Source organism: Macaca nemestrina, chromosome 8 (genome assembly GCF_043159975.1).
Source record: "Macaca nemestrina isolate mMacNem1 chromosome 8, mMacNem.hap1, whole genome shotgun sequence".
NCBI lineage: Eukaryota > Metazoa > Chordata > Mammalia > Primates > Cercopithecidae > Macaca > Macaca nemestrina.
The window spans coordinates 59,965,190-59,981,648 of record NC_092132.1 but is presented as its reverse complement, the minus strand read 5'-3'; the positions used below and the strand labels follow the sequence as shown (position 1 = coordinate 59,981,648).

Sequence of the window (16,459 nt, the reverse complement as noted above, 5' to 3'; positions counted from 1 at the left end):
GGCCCATTCTTCTGATTTTTAAAAATTATCGTGATAAATGGGTAAATAGAAAAAAGCAGGTTGCAAAATTATGTATATTATAGAATTCACTTTGATGAAAGCAAAATTAAAGAGTCAACCTGCGTGTATGGGTACACATGTATTATATAATTCACACATCTAAAGTAAAGAGCAAAATTTCTCCCATTTTAATCTCCCAGACCCTCTATTGACAGTTTGGTGAACATGTCTTCAATTTTTCTTTGGATATACAGGTAATAATGTCCTGAAAAAAGTCACAAATTCCATGTGAGAGCAGTTTAAGAGCCAGGGAAGCTCAGACACTCATCTAGGTGTATGCTGTTCTCTGTGACCATTGCTATGGTTAAATTCGAGCTGATAGTAGAGTCTCATTGAATTGTCCCAGCTTGGTCACAACCATAGTGCTGGTGTGTCCAAACTTGAACATTTAAATAAAGAGGAAATGGTTGTGTGTTCCATTTGAGGTTAGAGCTTTAAAGGAGAGCAGTGTCACCCTTGGAAGCTAGCCATGATATTAAGGTAACAGTTTTTGAGGCATTCTCAGGGAAAGGTGAATCTTGGGCTCAGGAGTTTAGCTGCCTCTTTCCACATGAAACATTTCACTCTCTTGCCAAACGTTATGTGTCTGTGCTTGATTTTAATGGAACCTGGGAGTTCATTAGTGGAATACTCATTCCTTTGGAGTCGTTATGATGTTGTTTTAGGAGAGAAGGGAGAAACTGCTTCTGGGAGTACTCTCAGGGTAATTATCTCTCACTTACTAAATTACATTACCTCGCTAGAATATTTCACTCCATCCACTGTATGTTCAGAACCATACTCATTTGAACTGCCCCAATGAAAATGGAACTGAAAGAGCCTATAGCTGTCGGAGAAAGGACCACCTTTCAGCACTGGAAGAAAAGGGAACCGATTGTTAGTCTGATGCTCCGCAAACTCTAGCTTATCTTTGCATTTAATACAAACCAACACTAAATTGTGTTGACTAGAAGTGAAAACAAACATTAGTGCCTACACTTTCATCTTGTTTTACCCCACATCTATGAAGATGACAGTCATATGTATGGTACACACCTGACTGTGGCATTGATGAGATATTCCATGAGTTATATACATTTCCCAGCACACGAGCTATAATTTTACCTATTTCCAACTCCTAGAAGGCATATTGCAAGGTGAGTGAATTATATCATTACAGGGCTGTCCTTGAATCTCCTTTTATTTGCAAATTTATTCCTTCATTCTTTCAACATAGACAATATGCATCAAAAATCTTTGGTAGTTTATTTTGAGTAATGAACCATTCATCACCTACTCTGCAACTGATGAAGACACAACAGTGTATATTGACAGCTTTGTTGAGAATCCCTGGCCAAGGACCAAGAGAGAGTACCAGTGGGGCAGTGGGACACTTTTAAAACTTTGTTTGGAGAGCCTATCCAATGATAATATTAGCTAAATGCACATCATACCAGACCTAATCTAATATTAATAATGGACATAGCCCCAAAGTACTTAAAATTTAGGCTTCAGAAGCTCGCAAACAAGTTTAGCATTTTAAATCAGTAGAACTGTTTTATGGAATTGTCATTTAATAAAATATTCAATAAACCTTCATGAAAAGCTAACTCTGTAGCAAAATTTGTTCCAGATTCTGGAGTATAAGGATAATTCAGTCACTGCTTTTTTTTCTTTTCTACTGTGCTCATTCATCTTCATCCCAATTAGAAAATATTTTTCTTTTCAGTTGTTATATTTGTAATGACTGGTTCACTAGACCTTTCTGGATAAATACTGTTTATTGAGAGAGAGTGAAGTGAGCACACAGATACCAGAATGACCAGAAGAGATGTGATGGTGACTTTGAGAAGAAAGACTGAAAATACAGAGCTGGGAATTCCAAAAATTGTCTTTACCACCTGGGCATTTTCCAGAAGTCCAAGATGCCTCACTAGATTACAGTAACGCTACACACAAGCACAAAAGACTTAGAATGGGTGTCATGTTTCTCGAGTACTATTTTTTAAACTTCCCCAGTAGACTGTAAGAAAAAAAATATCAGCAGGGTCTTTCAGCTCACCTGATCGGTTATCGTTGTCCTCAAAATTTACATGGAAGGAATGTCCCACATTGATAATTTCTTTGGCTGTGGCTGGGTTGTAGGAGACACTAATAGGTTTCAGAGAGGTGTCATGTTTGGCTTCACTGGTTTTAATATCAACAGGGGACTGGTTATTTCCATTGGCAATGGGATATAGCTTGCTCCATTGTTCAGGACCTACAAGGACAAACACATGTGTAAAATCAATACTTTATCAAATGCTTGATTCCAAGTTTTAGGAGTGTAGTTACCTGTTTGCTTACTAGATTAGGGTTTAAGTGTATTAAATGATATTCTGTTAAGATTAATACAAATTCTGTGTTTGAAAATGTCCCTTTTCTTTCTTTCTTTCTTTTTTTTTTTTTTTTTGACAGAGTCTTGCTCTGTCACCCAGGCTGCAGTGCAGTGATGTGCTCTCGGCTCACTGCAACCTCTGTGTCCCAAGCTCAAGCAATTCTCATGCCTCAGCTTCTCGAGTGTCTGGGATTACAGGCATGTGCCACCACACCTGGCCAATTTTTTTGTATTTTTAGTAGAGATGGGGTTTCATCATGTTGTCCAGGCTGGTCTCGAACTCCTGACCTCAAGTGATCCACCCGCCTCTGTCTCCCAAAGTGCTGGGATTACAGGCATGAGCCACTGCCCTGGTCTCTTTTCTATATTATACTATAAAATAATGTATTTGTCAATACTACTAATATAGATCTATACTCATAGTATATAGGATTAGACTATACATATTTTGTTATCAGCAATAGATTTCTAATACAAGCATACCTCATTTTATTGAATTTCACTTTATTGTGCTTTGCAGATATTGCATTTTTTATAAACTGAAGATTTGTAGCAATCTTGCATCAAGCAAGCTTATTAGGGGCATATTTTCAACAGCATGTGTTTACTTCACGTCTCTGTGTCACATTTTGGTCATTCTCACAATATTTTAAACTTTTTAATTGTTCATATATCTATCATTGTGATCTTTGATGTTACTATTGTAATAGTGTTGTGGCACCATAAACCATGTCCAAGTAAGATGATGAACTTAGGCCGGGCGCGGTGGCTCAAGCCTGTAATCCCAGCACTTTGGGAGGCCGAGACAGGTGGATCACGAGGTCAGGAGATCGAGACCATCCTGGCTAACACGGTGAAACCCCATCTCTACTAAAAAATACAAAAAACTAGCCAGGCGAGGTGGCGGGCGCCTGTAGTCCCAGCTACTCAGGAGGCTGAGGCAGGAGAATGGCATAAACCCGGGAGGTGGAGCTTGCAGTGAGCTGAGATCCGGCCACTGCACCCCAGCCTGGGCGACAGAGCAAGACTCCGTCTCAAAAAAAAAAAAAAAAAAAAAAAAAAGATGATGAACTTAGCCTGTAAATGTTGTGTGTGTTTTAACTACTTTATTGACTGGCTGTTCCCCATCTCTCTCCCTCTCTATAAGTCTTCCTATTCCCTGAGACAACAATATTGAAATTAATCTGATTAATAACCCTACAATGACCTGTAAGTATTCCAGTAAGAGGAAGAGTCACATGTTTCTCACTTTGAATCAAAAGCTAGAAATGATTAAGCCCAGTGAGGAAGGCATGTCAAGAGTTGAGACCGGCCAAAAGGTAGACTTTTTGTACCAGTTAGCCAAGTTGTGAATGCAAAAGAAAAGTTCCTAGAGAAAATTAAACATGCTACACCAGTGCACACACAAATGATAAGAAAGCAAAGAAGCATTATTGCTGATATGGAGAAAGTTTGAGTAGTCTGGATAGAAGATCAAACCAACAACCACATTCCCTTAAGCCAAATCCTAATTACACAAGCTTACAGCTCTCTTTAATTCTGTGAAGGCTGAGAAAGGCAAAAAAGCTGCAGAAGAAAAGTTAGAAGCTAGTGGAGGTTGGTTTATGAGATTTAAAGAAAGATGCCATCTCCATAACATGAAAGTGCAAGGTGAAGTGGCAAGTGCTGATACAGAAGCTGCAGACAGTTATGCAGAAGATCTAGCTAAGATAACCAATGAAAGTGACTACACTAAAGAACAGATTTTCAGAGTAGACAAAACAGCCTTCTATTGGAAGAAGATAACATCTAAGACTTTCATAGCTAGAGAGGAGAAGTCAATGCATGGTTTCAAAGTTTTAAAAAATAGCCTGACTCTTTTGTTAGGGTCAAATGCAGTTGTTGACTTTAAGTTGAAGCCAACACTCATTTAGTATTCTGAAAATCCTAGGACCGTTAAGAATTATGCTCAATCTACTCTGCCTGTGTTCTCTAAAAGGAACAACAAAGCCTGAATGACAGCACATCTGTTTACAGCCTGGTTTACTGAATATTTTGAAGCCCACTGTTGAGCTCTACTCCTCTATAAAAGAAGATTCCTTTCAAAATATCACTGCTCATTGGCAATGCACCTGGTCACCCAGGAGCTCTGATGGAGATGTACAAGGAGATTGATGTTATGTTCATGCCTACTAACACAGCATCTATTCTGCAGTCTATGGATCAAGGAAAAATTTCAACTTTCAAATCTTATTTAAGAATACATTTTGTAAGCCTGTAGTTCCCATAGATAATAATTTTTTTATGATGGATCTGAGTAAAGGAAATTGAAGTTGTCTAGAAAGGATTCACCATTCTGCATGAACATTCATAATTCATGGGAGAAGGTCAAGTTATCAACATTAACAGGAGTTTGGAAGAAGTTGATTCCAAAGTCATGGATAACTTTGAGCTTTCCCAACCTTCAGCAACCACCACCTGATCAGTCAGCAGTCATCCACATTGAGGCAAGACCCTCTCCATCAAAAAGATTAATACTTGGCTAGGCGTGGTGGCTCACACTTGTAATCCCAGCACTTTGGGAGGCCAAGGAGGGTGGATTATGAGGTCAGGGGATCGAGACCATCCTGGCTAACACGGTGGAACCCCATCTCTACTAAAAATACAAAAAAATTAGCTAGGTGTGGTGGTGGGCACCTGTAGTCTCAGCTACTCAGGAGGCTGAGGCAGGAGAATCACTTGAACCTGGGAGGCAGAGGTTGCAGTGAGCCTAGATCGTGCCATTGCACTCTAGCCTGGGCAACAGAGTGAGACTCTGACTTAAAGAAAAAAAAAACTAGTACTTCTGAAGGTTCAGATGATCACTAGCATATTGTAGCAATAAAGTATTTTTAATTAAGGTAGGTATATTTTTTGGACATAATGCTATTGCACATAATAGACAACAGCATAGTGTAAACATAACTTTTAAATGCCCTGGAAAACTCCAAATTTTATATGACTTGCTTTCTTGTGATATTTGCTTAATGATAGGGGTCTGAACCTGAACCTGCAGTATCTCTGAGGTATGTCTGTACATATATCAAACATATTTTGGCCGGGCGCGGTGGCTCACGCCTGTAATCCCAGCACTTTGGGAGGCCGAGGCGGGCGGATCACAAGGTCAGGAGATCGAGACCACGGTGAAACCCCGTCTCTACTAAAAATACAAAAAATTAGCCGGGCGCGGTTGTGGGCGCCTGTAGTCCCAGCTACTCGGGAGGCTGAGGCAGGAGAATGGCGTGAACCCGGGAGGCGGAGCTTGCAGTGAGCCGAGATCGCGCCACTGCACTCCAGCCTGGGCGACAGAGCGAGACTCCGTCTCAAAAAAAAAAAAAAAAAAAAACATATTTTGTAGTCAGTCATGCCCCGAAAGACAATGCTAAGAATACATGCAAAGATAGTATAATTATTTAAAGCAGCCAGTTCAACAATTAACCTATGGCTGTACCGTTATTTTAAATGCTTAATATCTCTTCTGTTGGAAATGGAAAGAAGCTATCATTTTGATCTATATAAACAGGAGAACTCTTACCATTTTTGTCATCATATCCCCAGTCTGGACTTGCCATTGTCTTCTACTGAGTTTTCTTTTTCTGAAAACAAAAATAATACCTGGAATAACTAACTGCAACTGTGCGTGCAGGAGATGCCTTAAATCCCTGCTTGGGCATTTTTATAGAAACTTGTTTGCCCTTAATAGGCCATTATTTCATCATCTCTGCTTATCAGGAAGTACACATATCTAAAAAAAGTGTTGTAAAAAATTCTACAAGGGCTGTTAGTTTCAATTGCTTTATTTTCTTATATTGTAAAAGAGAATGATCAAATCCTAGATTTTATAAAGCCAAGTCCTGTTTCACTCATGTTAGTAGAAGATATGGCTTAATATTATCACATATAATTCTTTAGATTTTCTAAATGGAAAATATTTTGTACACTTAAGATTTCCAACTCTACCTTCGTTAGTTACTTAAGCAATATAAGCAAAAGTAATTTATCAGGAGAATAATTTGTGTGTTTACAGGCTGGTCTGAACTAGTATCATAATGTTAATTTAAAATCAGATAATTAAATTACTAATCATTTGTAATATATGCTATTTATAATGGTACATTTTACAGATGTACAGGGTAAGAATAAAGTCCTTTTTGGAGCAATATTGGAATTCATAAATGGAGAAGATTTTATTAATATTAAAGTTAAATATGGCCCAATATTTATTTGATACATCAAATAGGTCTACTAGAATGAAAGTCTTCCTTTTTAATAGTTCTATATAATTTATAAACCCCTTTCTTATTATTTTATTTCACCATCACACATACATACAAATCCCATATAGTAAGAATTAGCATTTTGTAATTGAGAGATGTTGAGGTACTTTGCCATAACTAGCAACAAGCCAAGAAGCCAAGACTTCAGCCTCCTAATCCAGTTGCCTTCTTCACTTACCTTCACCAAATGCCACAATTAATTCCCCTCCTATGCTCACAATACTCTTAAGTCCAAGTTAAGCCTGGACCAAGATGAAAACTGATGCCCACTCAATGATGAGAAGCTACACAGGACTTTTCAGGAAGGCAAAGAAAACTGATTAGAATGTGCCAGACTCTGACCAGTTCTACATATTCAAAGCTCTAAACATGCTTAAAGAGAAGACAACCAGAAAAATAAGCTTCCATAGTGATGCTTTTTTCATGCCATGATAGTCATTCCTCGTTTCACACTGTAAGGAGCTGCTGCAACCCTTAAAAGAAGAGAAGGATCAGGGCAATTTTCACCAAGGCTGACTGGAGACACGTTGTTTGCTCCTTTGCAGTTAATGATGGTGCATTGTCTTATAGGCAGAGTGGGATGTGGTCATGAACATCCACAGAGTGGGAAGAGATGCAAGCTCCCATTCTATGGCTTCAGTAAGCATAAGAAGATATTGTTTAAAAGGGAATTATTTTTTTTTCAAAGTACTGTTTATTGAAGGCCCAATAGGGATCAACTGCTGTGCTAAAAACTTTACGTGCATCAACTTATTTAATTCTTATTATAACAAAATTGGGCATTAAAATCTGTGTTTTCGGCTGAGATGGGAGGATCTCTTGAGCCTACGAGTTCCAGATCAGCCTGGGCAACATAGTGATACCCTGTTTCTGGAAAAAAATAAATAAATAAATAAAAATTGTGTTTTATATTAAAAAAAATTGAGGCTTACAGAGGTGAAGACACCTCCTCAGGGTTACAAAGCTTGCAAGTGGCTGTTTATATCCCATAAGCCTAGGGTTTAAACCTAGATCTGTCTAATTCCAAAGCTAATACATTTTCTCAACCTTCCACTGTCAACAATTGTCCGCTGACCTCTAGTTGATTCTGTTTTCTGGAGGATTGGATTAGGTGATGTAGCTTGGTTTGGCTCAAGATGACCAAGAGTCAGGCTTCATCCTTGGGCTCACTTCACTCTGGAAGCTCATGGAGTGACAGGAGCAGGCTACCCTTTGCCAGGTAATTTGTCTCCTAATATTGTATACTTGTGAAAAGTAACTTTAGCTTGAACTGCTCTATTAATCAACAAATTTGAAAAACAGCAACCCCCTTTCATTACATGACTATGTGATGATTTGTTACATGAATGCTTTAACATCCATATGGAGTGGTAATTTATTTAAAGTTTTAGGTACAGAATGACACTGGACCCTAACTATTATCACCTTTTATTTTATTATGTACCCAGGGCGTGCTAGTGTACTGCCTCAGGCAGAAAATTATATAGAGAAAGGATATGAAGTTTAACGAGCTTTTATGAGTCCAAACACCCTTCCCATTTACCTTTATCCCTCTTTTTCTGCTTACAAATTTTGCTTCTCTCAGCTGAATCTATGCCAAATTCAAGATGTTTAATTTTGTATTCACTTCACTTTCACCAACAGTCTCCTCCCAGTATACTTTTCCAGGATGATCTTTGGGCTACTTTTGCCTACCAAGAAGGAGTTTAATCTACACAGCCTCTGCTTTTCTAAACTAAAATATATATATATATATATATATATATATATATATATATATATACTTTTAAATTATATATATATAATTTAAATTTATATATAATATAATTTAATTATATATTATATAGAATATGTAGTATATAATATAATTTAAATTTATACATATATAATATATATTAGATTATTACATTTATTTATTAACACTAATTAATTTCACCTAAAGATTTTTTAGTACCCTAAAATGTGTTTCAAAAAAGCATTTCTTCAGTGTTTTTAAGTATATATTTAAGTCAGTTTTAAATTATATTTAAGAGCCTTAGTAGTTCTTATTTTAACTTTTATTCTTCTAGTTCCTTTGATACTTTTCATCTAATTTTTATTTTAATATTTTAAAATTAAAAACATGAACTCTTCTGGAAGCAAATAAATTATGGTGAGTTTCAAATTTAAATTTGTACTTAGAAAATAACTCTCTGGTATAAAAGGAACAAAAAGTGAAAAAAAGTGTCATCTATGCCTAGTTATGGGTGAGATCTGCTAAATGCCACTGAAAGGAAAAATCCACACCTTGGCAGGACCAAATTCCAAAAAGCCATAGCTGTTCTACAATGCTTAGAGTTCCACAACAATAAGTGGCTTTCCTGGGATTCATATTTTCCCTAAAATGAGGAAATATATATTGTGAAAATAAGTGTCATTGTTGACTATTAAATTAGGCCTGACTTTCACATTGCTTCCTAAATTCCCTGCCCCTCCAGAAATGGTATCATTTGGGGTGGCAAGATAAATCTTATTTCCAGTGGAGAAGTGGGTCATGGAAAATGGTGATATTAGCCTGGACATTTCTGCATTGAGACAACTAGACATTCTGATTAATCAACTGAAGTGGCAGGATGGGTTATCTGGATTTCACAGTTATCATTTTCTCTCAGTTGGGCTTTCTCATCACCAGTAACAAAGCTGTGTTGGTAACTTTATTCCTTCCAGTGTTTGTATTTGTCTCCATCCATACCGAGCTGGTTTCCATTTTAGGACCTTTGTGCTTGCTGTCCTACTGTCTGGGTTGCTCTGTACCCAGACCTTTGTACGGCCTCAAATATCTCCTGCTTAGATATGACTTTCCTGAACTCCAAATTCACATGTCCCCCTTTTCCCAGTCACTCCATTATATCATTCTGTCTTATTTCTTTCATAGCATTTGTCACATCTTGAAATTATCTTGCTTGTATTATGAAATTAATTTACTTAATGTCTATAATCATCTCTAAAGTGGCATCTCTATGATATGATAAAACCTTGATCATTTTTTTTCACCACCATGTTCTCTTCACCTATAACATGCCTGGAAAACAGTGGTACTCAATAAACACTTATAGAGAGGATAATTAAATGGTCATTTTAAATTTAAACTATTGTATATTTTTAAAGATATAGAAGAATAGAATATTTATCAGGGACTATGCTTACCCAAGTGCAGTGATCTGAACTCAGGTTCTGTGGTACATTGATATTTGGGCATGTGAATGAGCTTTGCTATACTCATGTTTGTTTTTGGATTAAGGAAAAAGCCTTTCCCCTCTCAGTTCTATTAATGGGAGGAATGAAGTGACCTGTCTGTGTCTGTCAGTCATTACTGGGAGAATGAGAACACTGATCTTTGTAAGTGTCAAGTTTTTGACACTTTGTAAGTGTCAAAATCTAACTCTTCAAATATAGTTTGAACTTTTGACATATAAATTTCAAAAATCCATCACTCTTATGGCTTTTATTACTGTAACTAAAGAAAAGTTTCAACCTTTTATTTCCTGTCTTAGAACATTTCATTTTTAATGCAGTTGTTAACTCTGCTAATGAGTGTTTTTTATTAACAACCAAGTCAACTCTTTATATGTAAGCATTTTAATACATGCATAGAGGCATTCACAATGTCTTACAATTTCATGCTTTTGAAAACACTAAGTTTTAAGTATATCTCATTGACTGTCATGCTTACTGAAATTATTGGCTAGAAAGACACACACATTCAGAGAATGTCTTATGAACTTTTATGCTAATAATTAGGAATCTCTTCTACTGAATGAAGGATAACTTGGGCAGGTTAATAGTACTATCCCCAAATTTATTTTTAAAATTGAAAATATACTATTGTACCTTATCTTCTATAACTGTTTGGGAAATAAATGAGTCTTTATAGAACAGATGATGACACTGTTAAGTATCATTTTTCACCTAAAAAGAAAATAACATGCATTAATGATTTGTAAATCATAAACTTCTGCCAGATGTGGGGGCTCGTGCCTGTAATCCCAGCACCTTGGGAAGCTGAAGCAGGTGGATCACCTGAGGTCAGGAGTTTGAGACCAGCCTGGTCAACATGATGAAACCCCGTCTCTACTGAAAATACAAAAAATTAGCCAGGCGTAGTGGTGGGCACCTGTAATCCCAGCTACCGGGGAGGCTGAGGTAGGAGAATCCCTTGAACCTAGGAGCCAGTTGTTGCAGTGAGCCAAGACCGTGCCACTGCACTCCAGCCTGAGCAACAAGAGTGAAACTCCATCTCTAAATAAGCAAATAAGAAAATTCTGCACTAATATAAATGATCAACATAAGCCTCAAAAAAAAAAAAAGAGTTTGATTTTAACTCTCAGGCAAATAGATGATGATATAAAACAAAATAGTTCAAATATTGCATGTGGCCTGAAATTCAAACACTTGCTTCATAGATACCTGTTTGCTATATATTAGACTAAATCCTACATGTAAATATGAAAAAAGATAAGTTCTCAAGTAATATTAAGTGAGGTGAAGGTCAGTTCTATTAGTTACCTTGTTGTAACATCCTTCATGCATCTGTTTGGGGATTCTAGCTACCTAAAATCTTTTTAAGATTTTAAAAAAATGTCTTCTTACTCCTGAAATCAGCTTTGTTAGGTCTCAAATCCTCTTATCAAAGACTAGATTTCTAAAATACATGTGTAATGACATGTCTTTTCTTAATCCAGTGGGTTCCCAATGTGTGGTTTGTAAATCACCTGCTTCGAAGTCACCTGAAGTGATATTAAAATACAATGTGTGTGTCTCAACCAATCCTTTATTTTTGTGAACGGCCTTGGCCAGTTTAGACAATCAACAAATAAGCTCTTTTAGTAAGTATTGGTAGCTTTGTTAGAGGTATCTGGGAGTTAGATGACTCCACCCCCACAATCTAATTACCAAGAGGTACATTTCGGTGAAAGCAAGTCTTCAACAATCAAGTTTCCCAAGTGTACATGTATTATAAGCAAATAGCCAGCAAATAGTCATATGACTTGCCTGTTGTTTCAGGTGGGCTGGCTGCAAGTGAGGCTCACCAACAAGCACCTTGCATGAAAAGCTCACTCCAAACAGACGTCAGTGACATCAAGACCTCTTTTGGGTCAGGGAGCTGGGTTCAGTGGGGCTTAGACCTCACATACTCCATCAATGGCATTTGAGTGCTGGGCTTCTCCACTCCTATGTTCATACAAGACATTTTCTGGGTCCAGAAAATTTTTCCTTCTCAGTTACTTCTCAGGTACTCTTGATACCACTAATTGTACAAAATTCTTTCTAACATCTTTTATAGTAAATAACAAAACTTCAGGTGTTGATTTCACTACAAATAACTAAGTAGCCACCTCTGAAGAGGGCAGGTCCTGATTAGGACACTATCAAGCATTCCTATTAGGCATTAGATTATATGAACAAAAGTTATTTATACTGAAGTGATGTATAATTATAACACTACTGAATCAAAATCTCTGCATCCAAGACCTGGGAATCTATGTTTTTAACAAACATTTCCGGGTAATATTTTAAAAACATATTTGTAGACTTTTACAAACATTTTTAAAAATCCTAAATGCTGTTTTCTTGACTTACTTTCTCCTTTAGGAAGAATACTGAATTAATATTCATTTCAACAGCCACTTCAAAAACTACTCACTGTTTTTCTAAATGAGATTTCTCCCCATAAAATTTCTTGAATTTTTAATGCTTTTACTAGTACCTAACTCCAGTGAAGAAATTTTTTTTCATTCATTTTTTGTGATGCCCTTTTACCTATTGAGTCAGTATGCTAAATACAGGGTGGTGACTTGCTCTGCAGTAGTTTTTAAATCAAATGCTCAAGTCAGAGCTATGATTAAGTGAAGACAGGTACAATAACTAAATGCGCTCTAGTACTGGAAATATCAATTGTTGCATGCAGAAGATTGTCTTTTTAATTTACTTTTATCTGATCTTTGTCTTAGTAGATCTATCAAAGAAAAGTGGCAAGAGCACTAGTTGAACTAATGATTTGCAGAACGACTCATTACTCCAGGGCAGAGTTCACAGCAAACGTACATTCCAGAGGTCTTCTTTACTGATCTTAAAAGAGTAAACAAAGACACACAATGAGGATGATGTAATATCTACAATGCTCCTTTAGTCTCTAGACTGTCTTTTGCTTCACAGTTATTTTTACATTAGTATTAACTGTAAATTTTTTTTATCTGTCTAACCCAATTTCTTTGAGTAATGCTATTTCTTTACGATAAACCTGGGTTAATAAGTATAAAATACCTAAAAATATTTTCTAAATGAGGATTAGCGATTAATGCACATAGCAGATGCACAGTAAAAGATGGCTTTTACTTTTTACTGAGTGTACTACTACTAATAGAAAACTATGGGCTATGGTTGAAACTGAAATGCAGCCAGGTGTTAAGGAGGACACAAGGCTATGTCTGAGCTTCCAAGGATTGGATGATGTACATTAGCTGATCAGCCTTGAAATCAAGGGACATAATCCGACTCCCTCATCCTGGAGTTTTTCTAATAAATGGGGAAGGAATAAATGGAATGATTACAAGTGCTTTCTGATTTTTAAAAAGTCTTTTTACTTTTAGCCTCTACACTAAGGACACAACAGGTGCTTTTAAAGAAAGAAATATAAATAGTTTCTTTTTAGAGTAACCCAATAGAATGAGACCATTTTACTCCGGTAATTTCTTTACTCACATGATCTTAAGGTATAACTTTTAAGAAGTTCGGAGGCTGAGAAAAACAAATATCAGTATTTCCATTTCAAAAGGAAGAAAGAGGCTTTTACAGATGAGAAAGTTAAGCCACTTGTCCAAAGTCAGATGGAAGTGTTAAAAGTGGAATGTCAAGTCTTTAAACTCTGGGTCAAGAATTCTTCCCACTATGGTAAATTATAAAATCAAACTAACAATAACTTTTTCATTACTTTTTACTTTGTTATCACAAAAGAGTTTAGTCATATGGGAAACTATTACCTCACAACATCATTGTAGTTTCCCTAAAACAGACCCTATAATTTTGGCTTGATTTTGTCCATGGGGGCTGATGATGGGGTATAGACCATCATTATCTTTGGAGAGAATGCATGCTGCATGCTGCGGTTTTTGCATCTCCACAGCCAGCCTGCCCAGCCCACGAGGCTATCACATGCATCCCTACTGAGGCTCTTTCAGGGCCTACCATTCTCACATTTGTGTGGAGAGACCAAGCTACTCGTGATCTATGCTTGCTGATTCCAGTGTAGCTGGTGAATGCATATTCTACATTTCCACAAAAATCTACTTTATTTCTCCCAGTCCTAGGTGTAAAGGATCAGCCCACAGGATGGAACAAAATAGATCCTCCTCCCTTCTATTTCTAGAATAGGAAGGAGAAAAAAGCAAAATTATTTATTAGGATCTTCACAGCAAAATTTCAGAAAAGAATACTGTCCTCTTAGCTAAAGGCAAAATAGCAAGGTTTGAATGAAAGTCCCTCCTGATCCTGTTTCCTTTATGCAAAAGATTACTTGGGCAATTAATTTAGCTGGTCAAGGTCATGTCTTATTCTGAATTTCCTGTTTTACTTTCTAAACATTTTTTTTTTCAAGTTGCTCCAGGCAAATGACAGTTACCTAAACATATTAAATAAGCAGATTTCTAAGATGGGTTTAGCTCTAAGTAAGTGAAGACTTTTCAGACCTCTTAAAGATCTTTGATACCATGTAACTCTGTCCTCAGTGACTCCCACAGAAAGAGTGCAAGGCAGCTTCTCCTGTGGTTTCTTAGGGCTCTTTTAGCTTCTGGAATCAGAAAACTCTGGAGAGGCTGCTTAGGCAACAGTTTTCAAGTGTGACTTGAAAAGCTCTGCGTTTCAAAATCCCAGGGTTATGAGTGAAAAGGTGTTGAATGAAAGGCTCTTAATTGCATCCCCTTGCACCTAGTTTATCTGGCCCGGTGATGGAGTTCCTTAATATGCACCACCTGGACATTGCAGTCGTCCTAATTCCTTTAAGACTGTCCCAGACTCTGCCTTTAACTAGTTGGTAAAGTTCCACATAGCCTTTGTGCAACTGCCTGAGGGTTGCAAAATGAGGGGATGACATGTTGGCAAGTGCCTCAGTTTTCCATCATCACCCAGGAGGCAGCCAGAACCGGTCTGGTGAGAAAGAACTCCAGGAAAAACACCTCCCCAGGTTTGTGTCAATAACGCTTTTAAAATGGAGATCCGCCGAGTCCAAAGGAGTTCTTACGGGCCTCATAGACTAAGAACCACTCAGTTAGAATGAAGCTTATTAATGTGGACTGCTTAGAATAAATAGGGCTGATTTTACACAGTGATTCGATCTGGGCAAGATGAATTCTTGGCAATGCTCTCAATTCCTCCTGTTGGTAATTCCTAGGGGTGCTTGCTAGCCAGGGTTCACGTTCGATGTTCTTACAATGCAATCTTTTGTCGCTCCTATCTCAGGCTCCAAGAGTCCTCATACAGTCCTCTGCAGAGCTGGACAGGATTTTACTGCGTGGTTGCTTGCAGCTGGCAACAGCTGTCGCTACACTTTTTTATCCACATTTATTTTTGTGTGTTAAGATTGTGTTTCTAGTCCTCCCCCAACTTCTGATGCTACGCAAACAGTGCCAAATTGTTTGCTGGCGAACATGATATTATTAGTAAAGGCCAGTGGCTTCTTCCAAGGGAGCATTGACTGTTCATGTCGTGGCTTTATGTAGCCTCTTCTGAGTATGGCACTCACTGTGCCATTTATTTTGGCTAATGTTTTTAAAAGACTCATTTTGACTTTAAAATCAGAGGCAGCAAATGAAACTTTGCTTAAGGATTCATGTCCCTAAAATGTAATGTTGGAGTGGTAAGGAAAAAAGGAATCACCTTTTAGCAGCAGCTAGATATAAGGTATAATGAAGTTTGCGGAAAAGAAAAATAGGGTTTATTTTATTAGCTCCAATATTGACAGCACTGCCCTAGCATGATGGACATGCCTTCTGTATGAGATGAGTATGACATCCACTCAAAAAACAGCCCAGTGGGGAGAGAAATGCCAGCAATAATAGATGTGACCTTTTAGTGCCTTGGCTATCGGCATTGCCTGAGGGTAATCCTAGATCACTCATTTTTCCATTTGGATGTAGCTGAGACTGACAGGGCAGGTGTCCTGCCTAAAGCAACTGATTTACTGATTTACGAGCAGCTTTCAGTCTCCTTCCTACTTGCCTCTTCCAAAGTGAACTTGAAAATCCAGTTCTTTTCACTACCTCTGCAGAAAACCTAGAGGCAAGCACAGGATTTATTCTTTGTTACTTGTAAGGCTGCTGTTGAAGTCATGCAAAGGTCGATGATTAAATGACATACCATAAAGATTTTTAGTATTGTTATTAAACCCAGTAGGATTAAAATGCAGCTACTGATGAAAGACTTGAACTGCAGTGTCTAGATGAAGCTAATTTGAACACAACTTAATCCCCTCATCATAATATGAACAAGGAACAAAACAAATGGTACCATGGCAGCTGGACACTGTCTCAGGCACCACAACTTCTGGTTGTTGAAATTAGCTGTGGGTTGATTTTGTAACTCACAGTTACATATTACCATTAATGTCACCAACCTGTCTCGTTAAACACCAGGTCTGCACCCAAATCATTCAACCTAACCTCATGGGGTGGATGGAGAAAGTGTGTTTTGAACTCAATGACCCATGGCTTCTTAG

At 37.4% G+C, this 16,459-nt stretch overlaps 1 protein-coding gene across 2 annotated transcripts in view; it reads right to left on the bottom strand.

The window, feature by feature from the left end:
* CA1 (carbonic anhydrase 1) overlaps nt 1-16,459 on the bottom strand; it is a 52,484-nt gene that overhangs the window by 8,790 nt on the left and 27,235 nt on the right. Inside the window, 3 exon segments of one of the 2 annotated variants that reach the window (NM_001305891.1) lie at nt 796-914; nt 2,102-2,299; nt 5,970-6,030. In NM_001305891.1, coding sequence (NP_001292820.1) covers nt 796-914; nt 2,102-2,299; nt 5,970-6,006 — 354 coding nt within the window. In that variant the 5' untranslated portion in view covers nt 6,007-6,030. 2 annotated transcript variants of the gene reach the window in all.